Here is a 16,012-nt window from a genome sequence, read left to right on the forward strand (position 1 = left end):
ACATGGCAAAAAATAAAAAGAAATGAGATGGTAGAACAGAATGGCTGTGAGTTTTTTTAACTTACAGTTTGCCAGAGGGAAAAATACCATTTTTGACACATTTTTATTCCACACAGGGTTACAATATTAATTGGCTTAGCAGACTTACAATCAGCAATTTCTATTGCAGTGCACAGGTTAATGGAGTTGCCAGAGTGTCTCCGATATGAAATTGTTGCCTCATAATTATGTGGTTCTTCAAATTCAGCACTGAGAAGCACAGACAAAAAAAAAAGGTTATTTAAAATAAAACATTTCTTTAAACACAGTTTAAAACTCTTTGTATTTTTTTCTCATTAGAAAGTAATGTAAGTGTGTCTGGCCAATACGGTGACCTAAGCAGACATGGAAGGCACACACATCTCTCCTTTAAACGCACAGGAAGTCTAGATGAAATATAACCATGCAAAACACTGCACAAAGATTACATAGCTCACGTGGAAATCAATAATGTAAAATCCCCGGTGCCAGTTACAGTGAGAAAACCCACAGTAAAAGTTGCTAAGGAATACTGTAGTCAAGGGATTCCAAGGGAAATTGAGACTAGATAAAGAAAGGACTTAATGATTGGGCAGTTGGGGATTTAATGTCTGAGTCACAGGGAAGTCTGAGCCACGGGCTTCATCTGAAGGGGGAGCTGTCATTGAGCTATCAACATGAAGTCCAGAGTCACAAAATGATGTTCTATCTGTAAAATAAATTCTAGAAAGAAATTGTACACTCTCCCAGAGAAAGAGCAAGAAATTTTGTTGTCTGACTATGGCAAGAGAATTGAAAGAGCTTGATTTCTCAAATATGAGACATCATAAACTCAAAAACCCAGCATCAATGTGGGAATCTAAATTCAACCTGTATAATCTGGAGATACAAAGCCAAAACTAGAACTTGAACTTCAAATCTTCCTCATAAAGACAAACCTGAAATAATTCTGTGAAGTTGTGTCCAAAACCTCTGGAACCTATGTCTGCAAGGAAAACAGGACCCTCTTAAGTCAGTCCCAAAAAACAAAGGACAAATGTTCTCTCTCTCTCTCTTTTTTTTTCTTCTACTATATGTGGATACTAAGCTATATCAAGGGAGGGTAAGGAGGGGAAGCACAGAAGTTCATTGGATTGGACAAAGGGGAATGAAGGGAGTGGGAAGAGGAAGAGAAAAAAGATAGTAGAATGAATCAGACATAACTTTCCTATGCTCGTATATGAATACAAGACCAATGTAACTCCAAATCATGTTTAACCACAAGAATTGGATCAAAACTGTAATGGGTTGCACCCCCTGTGTATATGTCAAAATACACCCTACTGCATGTATATCTAAAAAAAAACAACAAATTTTTAAAAAGGGGAGGCTTATAGCCCCAAACAAAACCATGCAAGGAGATGGGCCACCACAGCATACACAGCAGATGCAGCTAGTAGGGGATCAAACAATAGAGTTATATGAAAAGGAATTTAGAATAAGTGTGTTTTTTTAAGTGTTTAAAGAAATTGAGTAATAAAAGCTATTGGGCAGATTTAGGAATAGGTGAAAGAAGTTATAAAAATCATAATTATAGTTCTTTTTTTAAAGAGAAAGAGAATAAATTTTTTTAATATTTATTTTTTAGTTTTCAGTGGACACAACATCTTTATTTTATTTTTATGTGGTGCTGAGGATCAAACCCAGCACGCAGCACATGCCAGGTGAGCATGCTACTGCTTGAGCCACATCCCTAGCCCAATTATAGTTCTTGATATAAAAAAATTAATGTAGATGGGGCTGGGGATATAGCTCAGTGGGTAGAGTCTTGCCTCACATGCACAAGGCCCTGGGTTCAATCCCCAGTACCACATACACACACATACAAAAAAAAATAATAATGTAGAAACTGAAAAGCATATTAGATACAGAAAAAAGGAAACTGATAAATTAGTTAGATCTGAGAAAATCACCCAAGTATAGTAGAGAGATTAAAATAGAGAAAATAATGAGAGAGGTTAAGAGACAGGGTGGATTGAAAAGGGACAGCATAAATATACAAGGAATTCAGGAAGCAAAGAAGAAAAAGAACAATGAAAAGGAGTTACTATTCAAATGACAATAGTCAAGACTTTTCAAAAATTGAAATGGGACACGAATCTTTTTGTTGCACAGCCTCAATAATGAGAAATAACAGTAAAGCCACACATGTGGTTTATAATATGTAAGAACAAGTCAAATAAAAATGTAAAAGCTGCACGAGAAAAAGACAGTCAACTTAGGACAGAAACCAGACTGGAATGTGTTTCTCATTAGTACAGTAGTTGGTGGAGAAGGTGGAGAGTACCTTGAAACACTGAGGAAAGAAGTCTGTCAATATAAAGATTCTAGTCCAGCTAAATTATCACTTAAGAGTGAGAGAAACCAAGATATTCTTAGAATGCAAGTCCATGCATTTAGTACTCACAGACCTTGCTGAAATATACCAAAATGATGCACTTTGGTAAAAAGAAATTGAACTAGTAATGAAGTGTGATATAAGGAACAAGGGTGAGCAAAGGAATTAGTAAAGCAATCGGGAAATCTGAATAAATATTGACTGTGAGGATTACTAATTTGGAGAAGTTTAAGGGAATTACAATATTACCTAATAATATGGAAGATAGAGGGAGCGTGCTACTGGAAATTCTTTGCAGGTCTTTATATTATTGAGGAGCAAGCTAGAATTTTTGAATAACATTAGACTTAGTTAATTGTAGATGTCAAAATTTGACCATATGCACTAAAAAGAAAAGAAATAAGGGTATTTAACTTTTTGACTGATAGAAGGCAGACTTTTAATGGAAAAACATTTTAAAAAAGGAAGAGGAGGAGAAAGAAGACAAAATACAAGTAGAGAAACTATATAAATTATAATGGCAAAAGTACAAAATAGATCAAGAAATATAATTAATGCACTTAGATTAATCTACTCCAATTAAAAAGTATATATTTTAACTATCCAGATAATGCTGCTAAAAAAGTAGCCCAAACCCTGGAGATTCCAGAAAAAAGAATGAAGATCTTAACCAAATACTACCAAAACCCTCCACTGAAGTAGGCTGGTGTGGATAGCCAGGAGCAGAACAATTACCATCATCCTACCTCTTCCCTTCCCCTTCCCAGAATGAGGTCTTTGCATCTAGGTATCCTTCCTGATTTTTTCCCATTTATATTTATATTCATAACAGTTGGTATTACAGAAAAGGTTGGAGTTCTCTTTGACAGAACTTATCAAGAAAAAAGAAACCAGTAAAAATGAGTGCAAACATACATGGGGAGCAGGTGCACACAAAGAAAAGAACAGAGACAAAATTAGAAATAGTTTCATGTTCTCAAAAATCTAGAAAAATGTTCTGATAAGTTTTTTTGCCCATAAATTTGAAAATTTAGGGAAAACTGGCAAATTTGAATAGAAATGTAAAATTACAATGCTAATTGAGGAAGAAACAAAAAGCCAAATAGGCCAACAGGTCATGAAAAGGCCTGAACCCACTCTACCCTCTCTCTACCATTACCCTACTACCACCTTTCTTCTTGCTCTCTACCAAATAATCTTTTAGGCAAGTTTTAATGAAGCTTCAGAGAACAGAAAAAGACGGAAAAACTACTGATTTTAAGAGAATGGTATAATTTTGATATGGAAACCATAAAAGAATCATTCAATAAAAGAAAAATATAGCCCCATTTTGCTGAAGAGATTTTAGTCCAAACTCATTAAATAAAACCCTAGGAAAATGAATTAATCAGTGTTAAAAATAATTCAAGAACAAGTAAAATTTCGGGGACGGCTCAACATCAGAAAATGTATCACTGTAATTACTTTGTTTTAATGAGAGGGAAGAAAAACAGACCATTTTAATAGATGTGAAAAAAAGAGTTAAACTTTGTTAATTGGATTAACCTCCAAATGTCATACTTAACTGTAAATCGTAACAAAAGAACAGTTAATAACCATATAAACTCTGTCAGGAACTTCAGCAATAAGAAAAAGACAAATCCAGGGAAACTTGGGCAGAGGTTTATGATAGACATTATTACAGAACAGCAAAGTTGAAGAATCTCTAAAAGGAAAATTTTGATCTCACAGTAAACAGGGAAATGGAAATCAAGACAATGAGAATTCAGTTCATACTCCTCAGATTAGCAAGGATCCCAGTTAAAAAATAATACCTCTTTGGGCAAGAAAACAGAAAATCCTTTATTGTGCTCAAGAGTAAGACCTGGCACACCCATTTTGGAGGATGATTTTTCAGTATCTAGTAACACCAGAGTTGTTTGTTAATTGGTTAGAAATTCTACTTCTAGGTAAGCAGCTTTGAGAAAGTTGCTTGTATTCATCTAGAAGCCTTGGGGGATGGTGACTGCAGCATGGTTTAACATGGTGAAAATTTAATACAGCCTCCTGTCCCTTAGTAAAGGAATACATAGGAGATGGTCACATGTGCATTGGATGAAATACAACATAGCAACTCTAATGAATAAACTAGATTTACTTATATCAACACAGAAGAGGAAATAGCTTTGTTAAAAAACAAGTGAGGAAGGATGGAGTCAGGTGACATTTATATAAAAATTTAAAACATTTTATCTTTAACAGATGTATGAGTTTGTAGTTCAACTATAAGAATATGCAAATTAGATACATTCACAAATTCATGATAGGAGTTGACTATGGGAAAGGAGGAAGAGAAATGGAACAGTGAAACCAAGGGACACCATCAGGGACACCGGCCACAAGTGGAGGTGGATATCCAGGTGTGGATAGCCAGGAGCAAAACAATTACCATCATCCTACCTCTTCCCTTCCCCTTCCCAGAATGAGGTCTTTGCATCTAGGTACCCTTCCTGATTTTTTCTCATTTATATTTATATTCATAACAGTTGGTATTACAGAAAAGGTTGGGGTTCTCTTTTTTTCCTGTTTCCTGCATTTAGTTTTACATCATAAGCACATTCTACCCAATTATTTTACTTCCTTTTGATCATTTGGAAATTTTAAAGCTTTCTGTTCTTTTTTTTACATATTCTATGTAATACTTTTAAAGATATAGGGATAGTTCACTTTGTTGAAAAAGAAACACTATGAACTCTAACGCTCCAGTGTCTTCTCCCTTCATATTTCTCTCCTTTTCCCTCCACATGAAGTAATTGAGAGAAACTTCCTTAAATTATAGCCTATGCCATATATCTCATGCTCTAATGCCCTAACAACCTCATTGGGTCTATGGTAAATTAACTTTATTAATAAGAAACAATTTGTGGAAAAAATTGAAAGAAGACGTCTAATCAATTACTTGTACTTTTGTCAGAAATGAATAAATATCTGACTCCCCATGATGATAAAGAATTCCAACCAAGTGTTTTTCTTTAAAAAAAAATCCTTGAGATCAATTATCTTCTGGAGAGAGGCAGTCCAGGATTAACACTAGAAGGGAAAGAGGATATTGTGCCTTTTGCTGCATGAGAATGTCTTTTAATCTCTTTTCCAGTGCATTAAAGCTAGATCTGAGATCCACCTTGAATTTATACAGTGTGGATCAATATAAAGAACTTGAATTGCAAGGAAGAAATAACTCTATGATTTAAATTTATCTCTGTTTCAATTTCCTTATTTCCACATTTATGACAAATGTCTGTCTCCAGAACCATAGGCCAGATTGGGAGGCAGCACAGGAGGGTAGCCAGACCTAGAGTGTGGATTCAGCAGAGAAGAACTGGAATCCTAACTCACTTCCACCTCCTCGTCTTGGTGTACTGAATAAATACCTTAATCTTCCATCTCCTATCTACAAAATAGTAATAATAAAATTTGCTTTGAAGGTCTATTGTGCATATTGAATGAAATACTTGCCCTCTGCACTTAGGCATTCCCCAAGGGTGCTAGTAATATGATATTAGGGAAATTATTGTGTTTTTAAAAGATCAGCTTTGAGATTTGCATTTTATAAAATACCTTTATTACTGATATACCACTAAGTTTCTACCTTTTAATACTTCCAATCCATGACATATGGAACTGCAGTGTTTCTTTTTTTTTTAAAGAGAGAGTGAGAGAGGAGAGAGAGAGAGAGAGAGGAGAGAGAATTTTTAATATTTATTTTTTAGTTCTCGGCGGACACAACATCTTTGTTGGTATTATGGTGCTGAGGATCGAACCTGGGCTGCACACATGCCAGGCGAGCGTGCTACCGCTTGAGCCACATCCCCAGCCCTGCAGTGTTTCTTAATATGTCAAAATTCTCTTTGTCAAGAAACTTCAACAGAAATAACCCAATCCCAAAAGTCAAAGGTCAAATGTTCTCTCTGACATGCAGATACTAACCTACAACAAGTGGAGGTGGGAAACAACAGAAGTTCGCTGGATTAGACAAAGGGGAGTGAGGGAATAGGAAAGATAGTGAAATGAATCTGACATAACTTTCTTATGTACATATATGAATAAATCACAGTGAACCTCAACATCATGTACATCCACAAGACTTGGATCCTAATTAGCATAAGATATATTCCATGCTTGTATAAATATATCAAAACAAATCCTACTGCTCACCAATAAAAAAAAGTGGCATCAGCTTGATTGTTGTATTAAAGATAATTTATAAAATCAAAAATGTCGTAAGTAATTTTGACTGGATCCTTGAGATCCTATTTTCAAAATAAATGTTTCAACAACTGAGATCTCTCTGGCTAAAGTATGGACAAATGACCTCTTCTCCTGGTTGGTTCCACTTGCCATGTCTACCTCTGGACCACAGCTCTGAGATGCCTCTGCTGAATCTCTATTGTCCTTTGGAGAATATTCTGTCAACCTCTGCATTAGGCTGTGCTCTCTGGAAAACTGGATCACACAGCTCATTTAAAGATATGTTCACTCTATCAGTAGGATTATTAATTTTTTTTTTAGTTTTAGATGGATACAATACCTTAATTTTATTTATTTATTTTTATATGGTGCTGAGGATTGAACCCAGTGCCTCACACATGCTAGGCAAGTGCTCTACCACTGAGCTATAGCCCCAGCCCTCAGTAAAATTATTAATCCTAAGAATAGCTACTTTTTTTTCCCCTCATATGTGAGATACTGTACCTAGATTCACTTACTATCTGTGTTGTCTTGAGTAGTCATTTAAATTCTTAGAACCTGGATTTCTTCATGGGGTCACTGTGAGGTTTTAGCGTGGGAATAGCTGGGTTACTATACGCAAAAAGCCTAACACATGAATTTTTTTTTCTTGTTTTCTCCTGTGCCACAGTGCAAGATGGACAGTCAAGAATCTTACTGCAAGAAAGTTCTGGAAAACCTAAAGAAGAACTTGTGCTCAGTAGAAAGATTGAGACTTGAATAGCAAAACCTACTAGCATACTTTTATGTTTACTTTATGAGAAGGGCGAACTTAGGTTGAAAATTTAGTTTCTTCCACTTTTGATTTCAATGGGCCATGCATTTTGGAAACTGGAAGAATAAGGGTATCTTGGCTAGACATTCTATAGATTCTGATGACAAAGAATATGAACCATTTGATGTCTTAATTACCCCAAGTCTAAAAACTGGACAAATTCCTATTTCCAATGAATACTTCTTACAATACTGCTCTCCCCAAAGCCCTTACTTTACCTTAAGAAATCCTTCTCTTGAATTAAATGATTGATGATTAGCCGAAGGACTTAAAAACAGCGTAGTAATGCAACCACTTCAGTGTTTATAACAGCTCAATTCACAATAGCTAAATTATGGAACCAATTTAGGTGTCCTTTAATAGATGAATGGATAAAGAAAATGTGGTATATTTATTCAATGGAATATTACTCAGCTTTAAAGAAGAATGAAATGATGGCATTTGCCAGTAAATGGATGGAGTTGGAGAATATCATGCTACACGAAATAAGCCAATCCCCAAAAACCAAAGGCGGAATGTTGTTTTCTAATATGTGGATGTTAATTCACAATAAGGGGGGTGAGGCACTAGAGAAGAATAGAGTTACCTTAGATTAGGAAGAGGGAAGTGAAGGGAGGGGAGGAGAGGAGATGTGGGAATAGGAAGGATAGTAGAACGAAATAGATGGTATTACTTTATGTATACCTGTGACTGCAAGACCAATGTGATTCTACAACATGTACACTCAGAAAAATGAGAAATTATATCCCATCTATGTATGATATATTAAAGTGTACAAATGCATTCTACTGTCATGTACATATATAACTAATTAAAACAAGTTAAAAATTTTAAAAAAGAATTTAAAAAATAACATCTCTGCTATCCAAAATGGATCTCAGAATGCATCCATGCCAAGTTCACAAAAATACAAGATCTGTTTTTAAGGTAAGTGTTTCTCTCATAATCCATGAGCACATCTGTCTTCTGCAAATTAGGTGATAGTGAAGTGAATAACTGACACGGCAGGGCAGCACACAGGGGGACCTGGGGTTCAGAAACACAGCTTTGGCCCCATCTCAGCTCTGCTTGGCTGCGACCTGGGACAGGTAGTTTGACCCAAGTCTCTTTCTCCTCTAGTCCTCCTTTATGAGGCTGAGGTGTGAAAAGTATACTGTGCTTAGTGTAGTGCCTGGTGGAAAGTGTTTACCACCTCCACTATTTCTACTTCTGCTCCTACACCTTTCACCTGCTGTCACCTTCTACATCCACCTCTAGCCCTGGTGTTTCTATCCTACCATTTTTACAGAGTGCATGCGTACACACACACATTCACACCTTTATATATACACATACACACACACACATATATGTGTGTATATATATATATTTATATATACACACACATATATATAATAATTTACATATGCATCCACACACACATAAGTTACCACACCTGTGACACAACCTTATTAATTCTACTATGACCTCTGTGGTAACAAACAACAAATATAACATCTCCAACATCTTTCAGAAGCAGGCACTGGGGATTTGTTTTCTTTTACTCCTGTATTTACAACCCAGTTCCTTTCATGAAGGACCACAAAACCATGATGACTAAGTAAATGTTATGGAAGTGCTTGGGTAACCTCACAAAATACACATCTCCTTGGCCTGTTTCAAGATTAGTGGGATTAACTCTGAAGCTACATTGTCAAACCATTAATCTCATTTGTAAATTCATGTAAACAATAACAATAGCTAGTAACTACCGAGCACTTACTATATGCTAGGCATTGGTCCAATTTTGTATGTCAATTCACTTGATGCTATGAAATAGGATAGTATTTTTCCCAAGGGCAGATGAAGGGACACAGGCAAAATTGAATTTCACAGAGTGCTACCATGGCACAGCAGAGAATAGATCCAAGACTTTGACCCCAGAATCTGGGGTTGCAATCACTCATCTGCACACCACCTCGCCAAGGGGTGTACCAGTTGAAGTCAAACTTAGCATAAATTTAGCTCACACTGTAATGACAGTCATCAATGAAGAATGTCATTAAGGCACATAGCAAAGAAGACCCCAGATGATAGACCAAACTGTTTAACCAAAGCCATAATGAGAGAATGGTATGTCTGCTACAGATGTGAGAGTAGAGAAGATCTGAGATTCCTCATTCAATTATCAAACACTCTTATCTGCTTTTTTTTTTTAAGATGGGGGGTCTCACTATGTTGCTCAGACTGGCCTCAAACTCCTGGGCTCACGCCATTTTCCTGCCTCAGATTCCTGACTAGCTGGGACTATATGTGCATGCCACCACACCTACCACACCTTGGCTCTTACTTTTTTTTGTACAGGTATTGAACCCAGGGGCGCTTAACCACTGAGCCACATCCTCAGCCCTTTTTTATATTTTATTTAGGGACAGGATCTCACTGAGTTGTTTAGGTCCTTGCTAAGTTGCTGAGGCTGGTTTTGAACTTGAGGATCCTCCTGCCTCAGCCTCCCAAGCCTCTGGGATTACAGGTGTATGCCACCATGCCTGGCTCTTACTATTTTTTTGGAGGGTGGGGGTGGGCAGTGCTGGGGATTAAACTCAGGGCCTCACACATGCTAGGCAAATGCTTTTACCCACTGAGCCACATCCCCAGCCCTCTTACTCACTTTTTGAACTATATTCAGGTTAGTTTTATATATGTTATCTAATTTAATCCACTCAGAGCACTACAAGGCATTTCACAGATGAAGAAACAGTCTTGGAGATATTCAGTAACTTGCCCAATATAGCATGGCTATTAAGTAGCAGAGGAGATTCTGGAAAACAGATCTCCTGGTTCCTTGTGCTTTAGTCTTTTCTCTGTACTGCAAGCCACTCTAGAAGAAGGGAAGGCTGGAGAATTGAAATGATAAAGCATCAGATGATACTGAAGTTCAAGGAATTGATAAGTATATTTTGGATGATATTTTTTTCAAAACATTTTGAGGCTGATCCAACAGTTTCACAGATCAATTCTTCTATATATTAGTCATACGTTTGGGAACAATGTGATGGGGAGTTAGTCTTCTCTATGTCTGCCACTGTCACCTATAAAATAAAAAATAGCATTTATTTAACCTGTAATTTGAGGTTAAGATAGAACCAGTAGAACCACTGGGAATTTGGGGAAAACTTTCTAAAAGCCCTTTTTCTTGTCTCACCACAATGCTGAAGCAGATTCTTAATAAACCAGAGGCAACTTCAGCAGCGTGAAACAAAATGACCTCCAGCCCTCATTTGGATCACTCAGATCAACCTTTCAAAATCTGCATTTGAAATTTCAGAGTGTCTGTTTTGGGGTGTGCCATAACATCTCACCCTGTTTGTCTTACGGAGATGGAATTGAAGTCCCCTCTGAGCTAGTGGCAGGCTTTCACCAGGAGCCTCCCTCCTGATTGCCCCTCTTGGGACCTTGATAGGTTGTCACAAACCAAACACCAATCACCGCAGTTCATCAAGTGCTTACAGCGTTGTGATTTCAATTGGCAGGAATTACTGGTTTTTATCTCTATCGTTACAACAACCCTGAAAGTGTATGATATATCAAAGTGCATAAATGCATGCTACTGTCATGTATAACTAATTAAAACAAATTAAAATAATAATAATAATAAACTCCCTGAAAGTTAGGGTTTGATTTCACCATTCCCCATGTGAGAAAATAGAATGTTCAGTGATCCTAAATAATTTTCCCAATACCACACAATTAGTATGTGGAGCTCAAAACATGAGTCCAAAGCTACCTGACCCCAAAATCTATGCTCTTATCCCTTTATCACTCCTACCCTCGATCTTGTAATTTTCAAATATAGCTGTCATTCAATTTAAACAAATTTCAGTTATGCAGAGGATGAGAATTAGACTCTCATCCTGATTATAAAGAATTTATAAACGGAGAGGTGAGATACACCCAGAAAAATAGAAAATAGCAAAAACAGACTGTACCATCTTGGGGGACTCTACTATTCAGCCAGCATCTGTTGACCAGCTACTATAAGTGGCATTGTCCTCCAAATACACCTACAAGTCCTAACCAGTCAGGTGACCTGTGGTTCCTGGACACCAGACTGTTTCCTGCTTCTAAGTTTTTGTACATGTGACTCTTCTGCTTGCAATATCCTTATCACCAGCATCCCCTTTACAAACTCCTATTTCTTTTTCTTTCAAACTTTTATTTTTTTAAAAAAATACTGATTAAGTGACCTTTTCTCTGGCCCTTCCATAATCTATTCTCTACACAGAACCTAGCATGATCTAAAAATGTAATTGAGACCTCTCACAATTCTGCCTAAGACTCTCCAGAAGCCTCCTGTGGTTTCCAATAATAATAATAGAACAGCACTGAACTCCTCACCTTCCAGATCTCAGCCTTGTGCACCTCTCCAAGGTGCTACTCTGCTGTTCTCCCTGTCACTGGTCACTCCAACCACACAGGTTTCTTTCTGCTTTGCAAGGATGCCGTGCTCTCTCCTCTCACAAGGGCTTGGCAAGCTCTGGTCCTGCTCTCCGAACTGCCAGCTCCTTCTCAGCCATCGGGTCTCCCCTTGGTCCCCTTTAGCAAGTCCCTCTGCAGCTACCTTTTCCAAACAGCCCTCCTCCCCAGCAATTTCTATGTACCATAATAACCATAATACTCTGCCTTATGCTCCTTTTAGTCACTACTTTTAAAACGAGTTTATTTTATCTCTGTTGCTCTGAGATCTTATGATATTTTGTGAGCCTCACAGACTGCTGGGTCCCCAGTACCTAATACAGTACTTGGCATTCTGTAGATCTCCGATTAATAACAGGTTTTCTTGTTTGAATCCTCTTCTGATGTGCATAAAAATATAGATTGAGCATCCCTTATCCAAAATGCTTGCTACCAGATATGTTGCAGATTTCAACATTTTTTTCAAGATTTAGTAATATCTGCATAGACTTTCCTGGTTAATCATCCTTCACCTGATCATTCAAAATCAGAAGTGTTCCAAAATTAACAACTTTTTGTGCATGATGTCAATGCTCATTTTTTTGGGATCATTTAGGATCAGGGATGCTCCATTGGAAACTCCTGGGTGGATAGGTAGTTATTTTTCTTCATTGAGCTCCTTCTATTTGCCAGGCACCGTTCTAGCATATAAAAGTGAATAACAGACAAGATCCCTGGAGTCAGGACTTTCATGGTTTGGAATAACACAGAAAACATATAGGTTGAATAAATATTGTCATTCCAAGCCTTAATAAATAGTAGGAAAACAAGGTTGGGTTATATATGGAATTTGCAGAATCTTGGTTAAGGGGAGATGAGCTGACATTTAAGCATATAATGCTGCCTTACATATATCATTATTTGCTTATTTGTTTTTCTTCTCAACTAAATGAGGGAAGATCTGTGCTTTGTGTCTTGTTGCATTACCAGCATCTAGAACAGTGGCTGGCATGTAGTTGGGGCTTTATAATTATTAAATAAACAATAACTCTGCAGAATGAGAAGGAACCATCAAATGATGATCTAGGAAAAGGTCTTCACACACAGGAAAAAGCATTTCTTTTTTAAAGAAGTATTTCTGTTTGGTCTGAACCATCTTTTTTGTTTCAGAAGATAAAACATTAGGCAGCGGGTTGACTACAGTACACAAGGGAGAGGGGGTTAGGAAGAGCATTTGGAGAATAAATGGTGACCAGAATATGGACTTGCAATAAGGCCTTGGTAAAGAGTTGGGGATTTTCTTTCTAAATTTTCTTCAAAATGGTCATTAAGTGCTTGATGCATCATTTACTTAAACACCTACTTAATCTGAGGAATAATGAGTTCACAGAAAAGGAGAAAAGAGAAGAAAGTGCCTTCCATGAAAGCTAAAATAATGATAAGCTTCTTGGCAATGTCACTTGACCAAGGAAAGAGAGTTTCCTGAGTCCCTATCTTCACCTGGTAGTAGCACTTGCATGATATACAAGGGAAAACGAAGAGCTCAGATTGTCCCAATTATTGAGCTTTAATATTAGAAGGTCTTGATACCAAATATGCAAATCAATGCAAAATAAAGAGATAACAGAGTCTGCATTGATATAAGTTATTGGAAGGTGATATCATCACTCATCCATCCTTCTCCTCGATTCTGTATACCCATTATCCCACTTACTTAGTTGCTAAATAACTATTCTTTGTGCAGTTACTGCGTGCTAGGTCCTAGAGAAACAGATGAAGAACACAGATGATCCCTTCTTTCATGGAGTTTGCTTTCTAACATGTCTTTGAAAACCCTGCCTGGTGGAAAATATTGACTGAGACAGGGAAGTGCTGCTGAAAATCTTTAATAAGGTCCCAATTTCACATCCTGAATAAGCTTTGTGGTATATTGTACTTTAGGGCAAATCAAGAACCTTGATTTGATATACCTCACCTGTGAAACGGGTATATTGATGTTGCCCGCTAGTGGTCATAGGAATAAAACCAGTCTAATAGACACAAAAGGAATGAGCAATGCCAGCCGTCCACCTTACTGAATATACCTATGTACAAAAATAGCCTCCAAGTCTGCAACTTATAACCGTCATATTTTTTCCCTCACTTAGGACATTTTCCAATTTGTCATTTGAATGCCACTAAAGAGAAAAGGTAAAACTTGGTTCCAAATCCTTTCATATTTTCTCTCTACCGTGGCTAGTCTCGTTCACACAAATCTCTTTGCAGGCAGAAAACAAAATCCTAAGGCAGGCATTCAAGAACAACTGCTTGGAGAATATTCAGGCTCCATCTGTAGAGTGGGTCCCATGTCTATTAAACTTGCCCTCTTTTGTCATGGGAGAAGAGCCCATGAGAATCCTCAGGCAAGCAGCCTGGGGTGGTTGAGAGGCTGTGTCTGGATCCAGGCTGGCCAGGTCAAGCCCTGGTAGATTGGGAGATCCAGTGGCACCATTCCAGATGACTCCACCTGATTCTCTGAGCTCAGAGGACCCAGGAACTACTTCCTTTGTGGGGTGGCTGTGGTTGGAAGTTTCAAAATGAGACTAGACATAAGTGAAAGACCCAAGGCTCTGTCCATGACAAGTGCTCAATAAATAGGAGCTTCAGGTAAATTTTTTAAAAGGAAGAGTTTTGAAAACATAAAAGACTGTTAGTAAATCCACTCCTCTTGCTACTACTATCCTTGTGAAAGGCAAGCCAAATGGTAGCCGTTTTGTGATGTTTGAAGTCCAATTAAAAGGGATAAAAAGATGGGCTGGGGTGAGGCTCAGTGGTGGAGCATTTTCCTGGCATGTATAAGGCCCTGGGTTTGATGCCCAATCCTGTACAAAATAATAATAATAATAATAATAATAAAATAAAGATAAGAAGTTATTGAAGTGGCTTAAACTGAAGTCACCTGAATATTCTGTATCTCATATTCCATAGGATAGAAGCTTCAAAAAAAAATTTCTCTTCATTCTTCCCCTGTGCACAGAGCAATTGAGCAACTGGGATTTCCAGGTCACTTGTACTCCCCAAATATCAGTACAAGGAGCCTCCTTTTTTGTTGGTCACTCAGATCAGGTCTGTGCCATCTTAACTACCTGCAGTGTGGCCATTCAGGAAAGAGCAGTATAAACAACTTGAAAACTGCCATCAGACACTGGTCGACATGCATGAAGGCACATTGGTTTGCTTTGGGTGCTGTTATGAAGAAGAGAACAATCCCAAACAGCTCCGGGAAGAGTCACTCCTGTCCCAATTTCACATCTTGAGTAAGCTTTGTGATATATTGTACTTTAGGGCAAGTACATGGATTGTGGGCCAAGCACTTCACCCAGATTGCCGCCAGCAATGAGGGAAACAGCAAGTAACCTAGCATTGGCCTAGATTCCTCTCTTTCCCTCACATCTCCCACCCCATGGCTGAACGAGTGGTTGCTGGTTTTCTTCCAAAATAGATTTTGAATCCATCAATTTCTTTTATCTCATGTCTGCCACCCCATATGTGTCAAGTTACTTAAATGCTCTCTGGTTCACTTTCCTCATCTGTGAAACATCTAATTCTTAGGAATGTTATAAATGGAATTCTAGATGCGAAACACAATAGAATGTTTTTGTTACTGTGACTGCAATGACTTCCTAGGTTGTCTTCCTGTTTCCACCCGTTTCTTTTCTAAATTTATTACTTATACAGTATCCAGAGTGCTCTTTAAAAAAATAAATGTCAGCTCACATCACTGTTTGGCTTACAACTACCCAATGGCTTCCCAATGCATTTGGAGCAAACCCCAGTTTCACCCCATCACTCATAAGATTCTCCACCACCACCCATTACCTAGCTTATGGGCTTTACTGTGATCCCATTCTTTCTGGTTCTTTATATATGTGGAGACATTGCACCAGCTATTCCTTCTCCTGGAATGTTCTAGATTTTCCTATGACAGGACTGAGTTCCCATCATTCAGGTCTCAAGCCAAATGTCACCACCTCACAGAGGCCTTTCTTGATCATTCTAAATGTCCTTTAGTTACTCCCAACCCACAGTTATTATAATACTCTAAATTTTTTTCTCTATAGCATTTACCACTATTTTAAAAAGCACGGAAAATGCATTTACTT

General features: G+C 37.6%; 1 protein-coding gene and 1 long non-coding RNA gene across 4 annotated transcripts in view; one reads left to right on the top strand and one right to left on the bottom strand.

Moving 5' to 3' along the window:
- The window catches only part of LOC144368068 (uncharacterized), a 36,887-nt gene extending 28,609 nt beyond the window's left edge, over positions 1–8,278 (top strand). The window contains exon 4 of the long non-coding RNA XR_013427809.1: positions 7,293–8,278. This is a non-coding gene — a long non-coding RNA (uncharacterized LOC144368068). The remainder of the gene's footprint in view (positions 1–7,292) is intronic.
- The window catches only part of Fyb2 (FYN binding protein 2), a 94,006-nt gene that overhangs the window by 39,942 nt on the left and 38,052 nt on the right, over positions 1–16,012 (bottom strand). For all 3 annotated transcript variants that reach the window (XR_013427807.1, XM_078026341.1, XM_078026340.1), the window contains one exon: positions 149–249. Coding sequence is in view for 2 of the 3 variants with exons in the window: in XM_078026341.1 (XP_077882467.1) it covers positions 149–249 (101 nt within the window). In the remaining variant the exon portion in view is untranslated. The remainder of the gene's footprint in view (positions 1–148; positions 250–16,012) is intronic.

Source organism: Ictidomys tridecemlineatus, chromosome 11, assembly GCF_052094955.1.
Source record: "Ictidomys tridecemlineatus isolate mIctTri1 chromosome 11, mIctTri1.hap1, whole genome shotgun sequence".
Classification (NCBI taxonomy): domain Eukaryota; kingdom Metazoa; phylum Chordata; class Mammalia; order Rodentia; family Sciuridae; genus Ictidomys; species Ictidomys tridecemlineatus.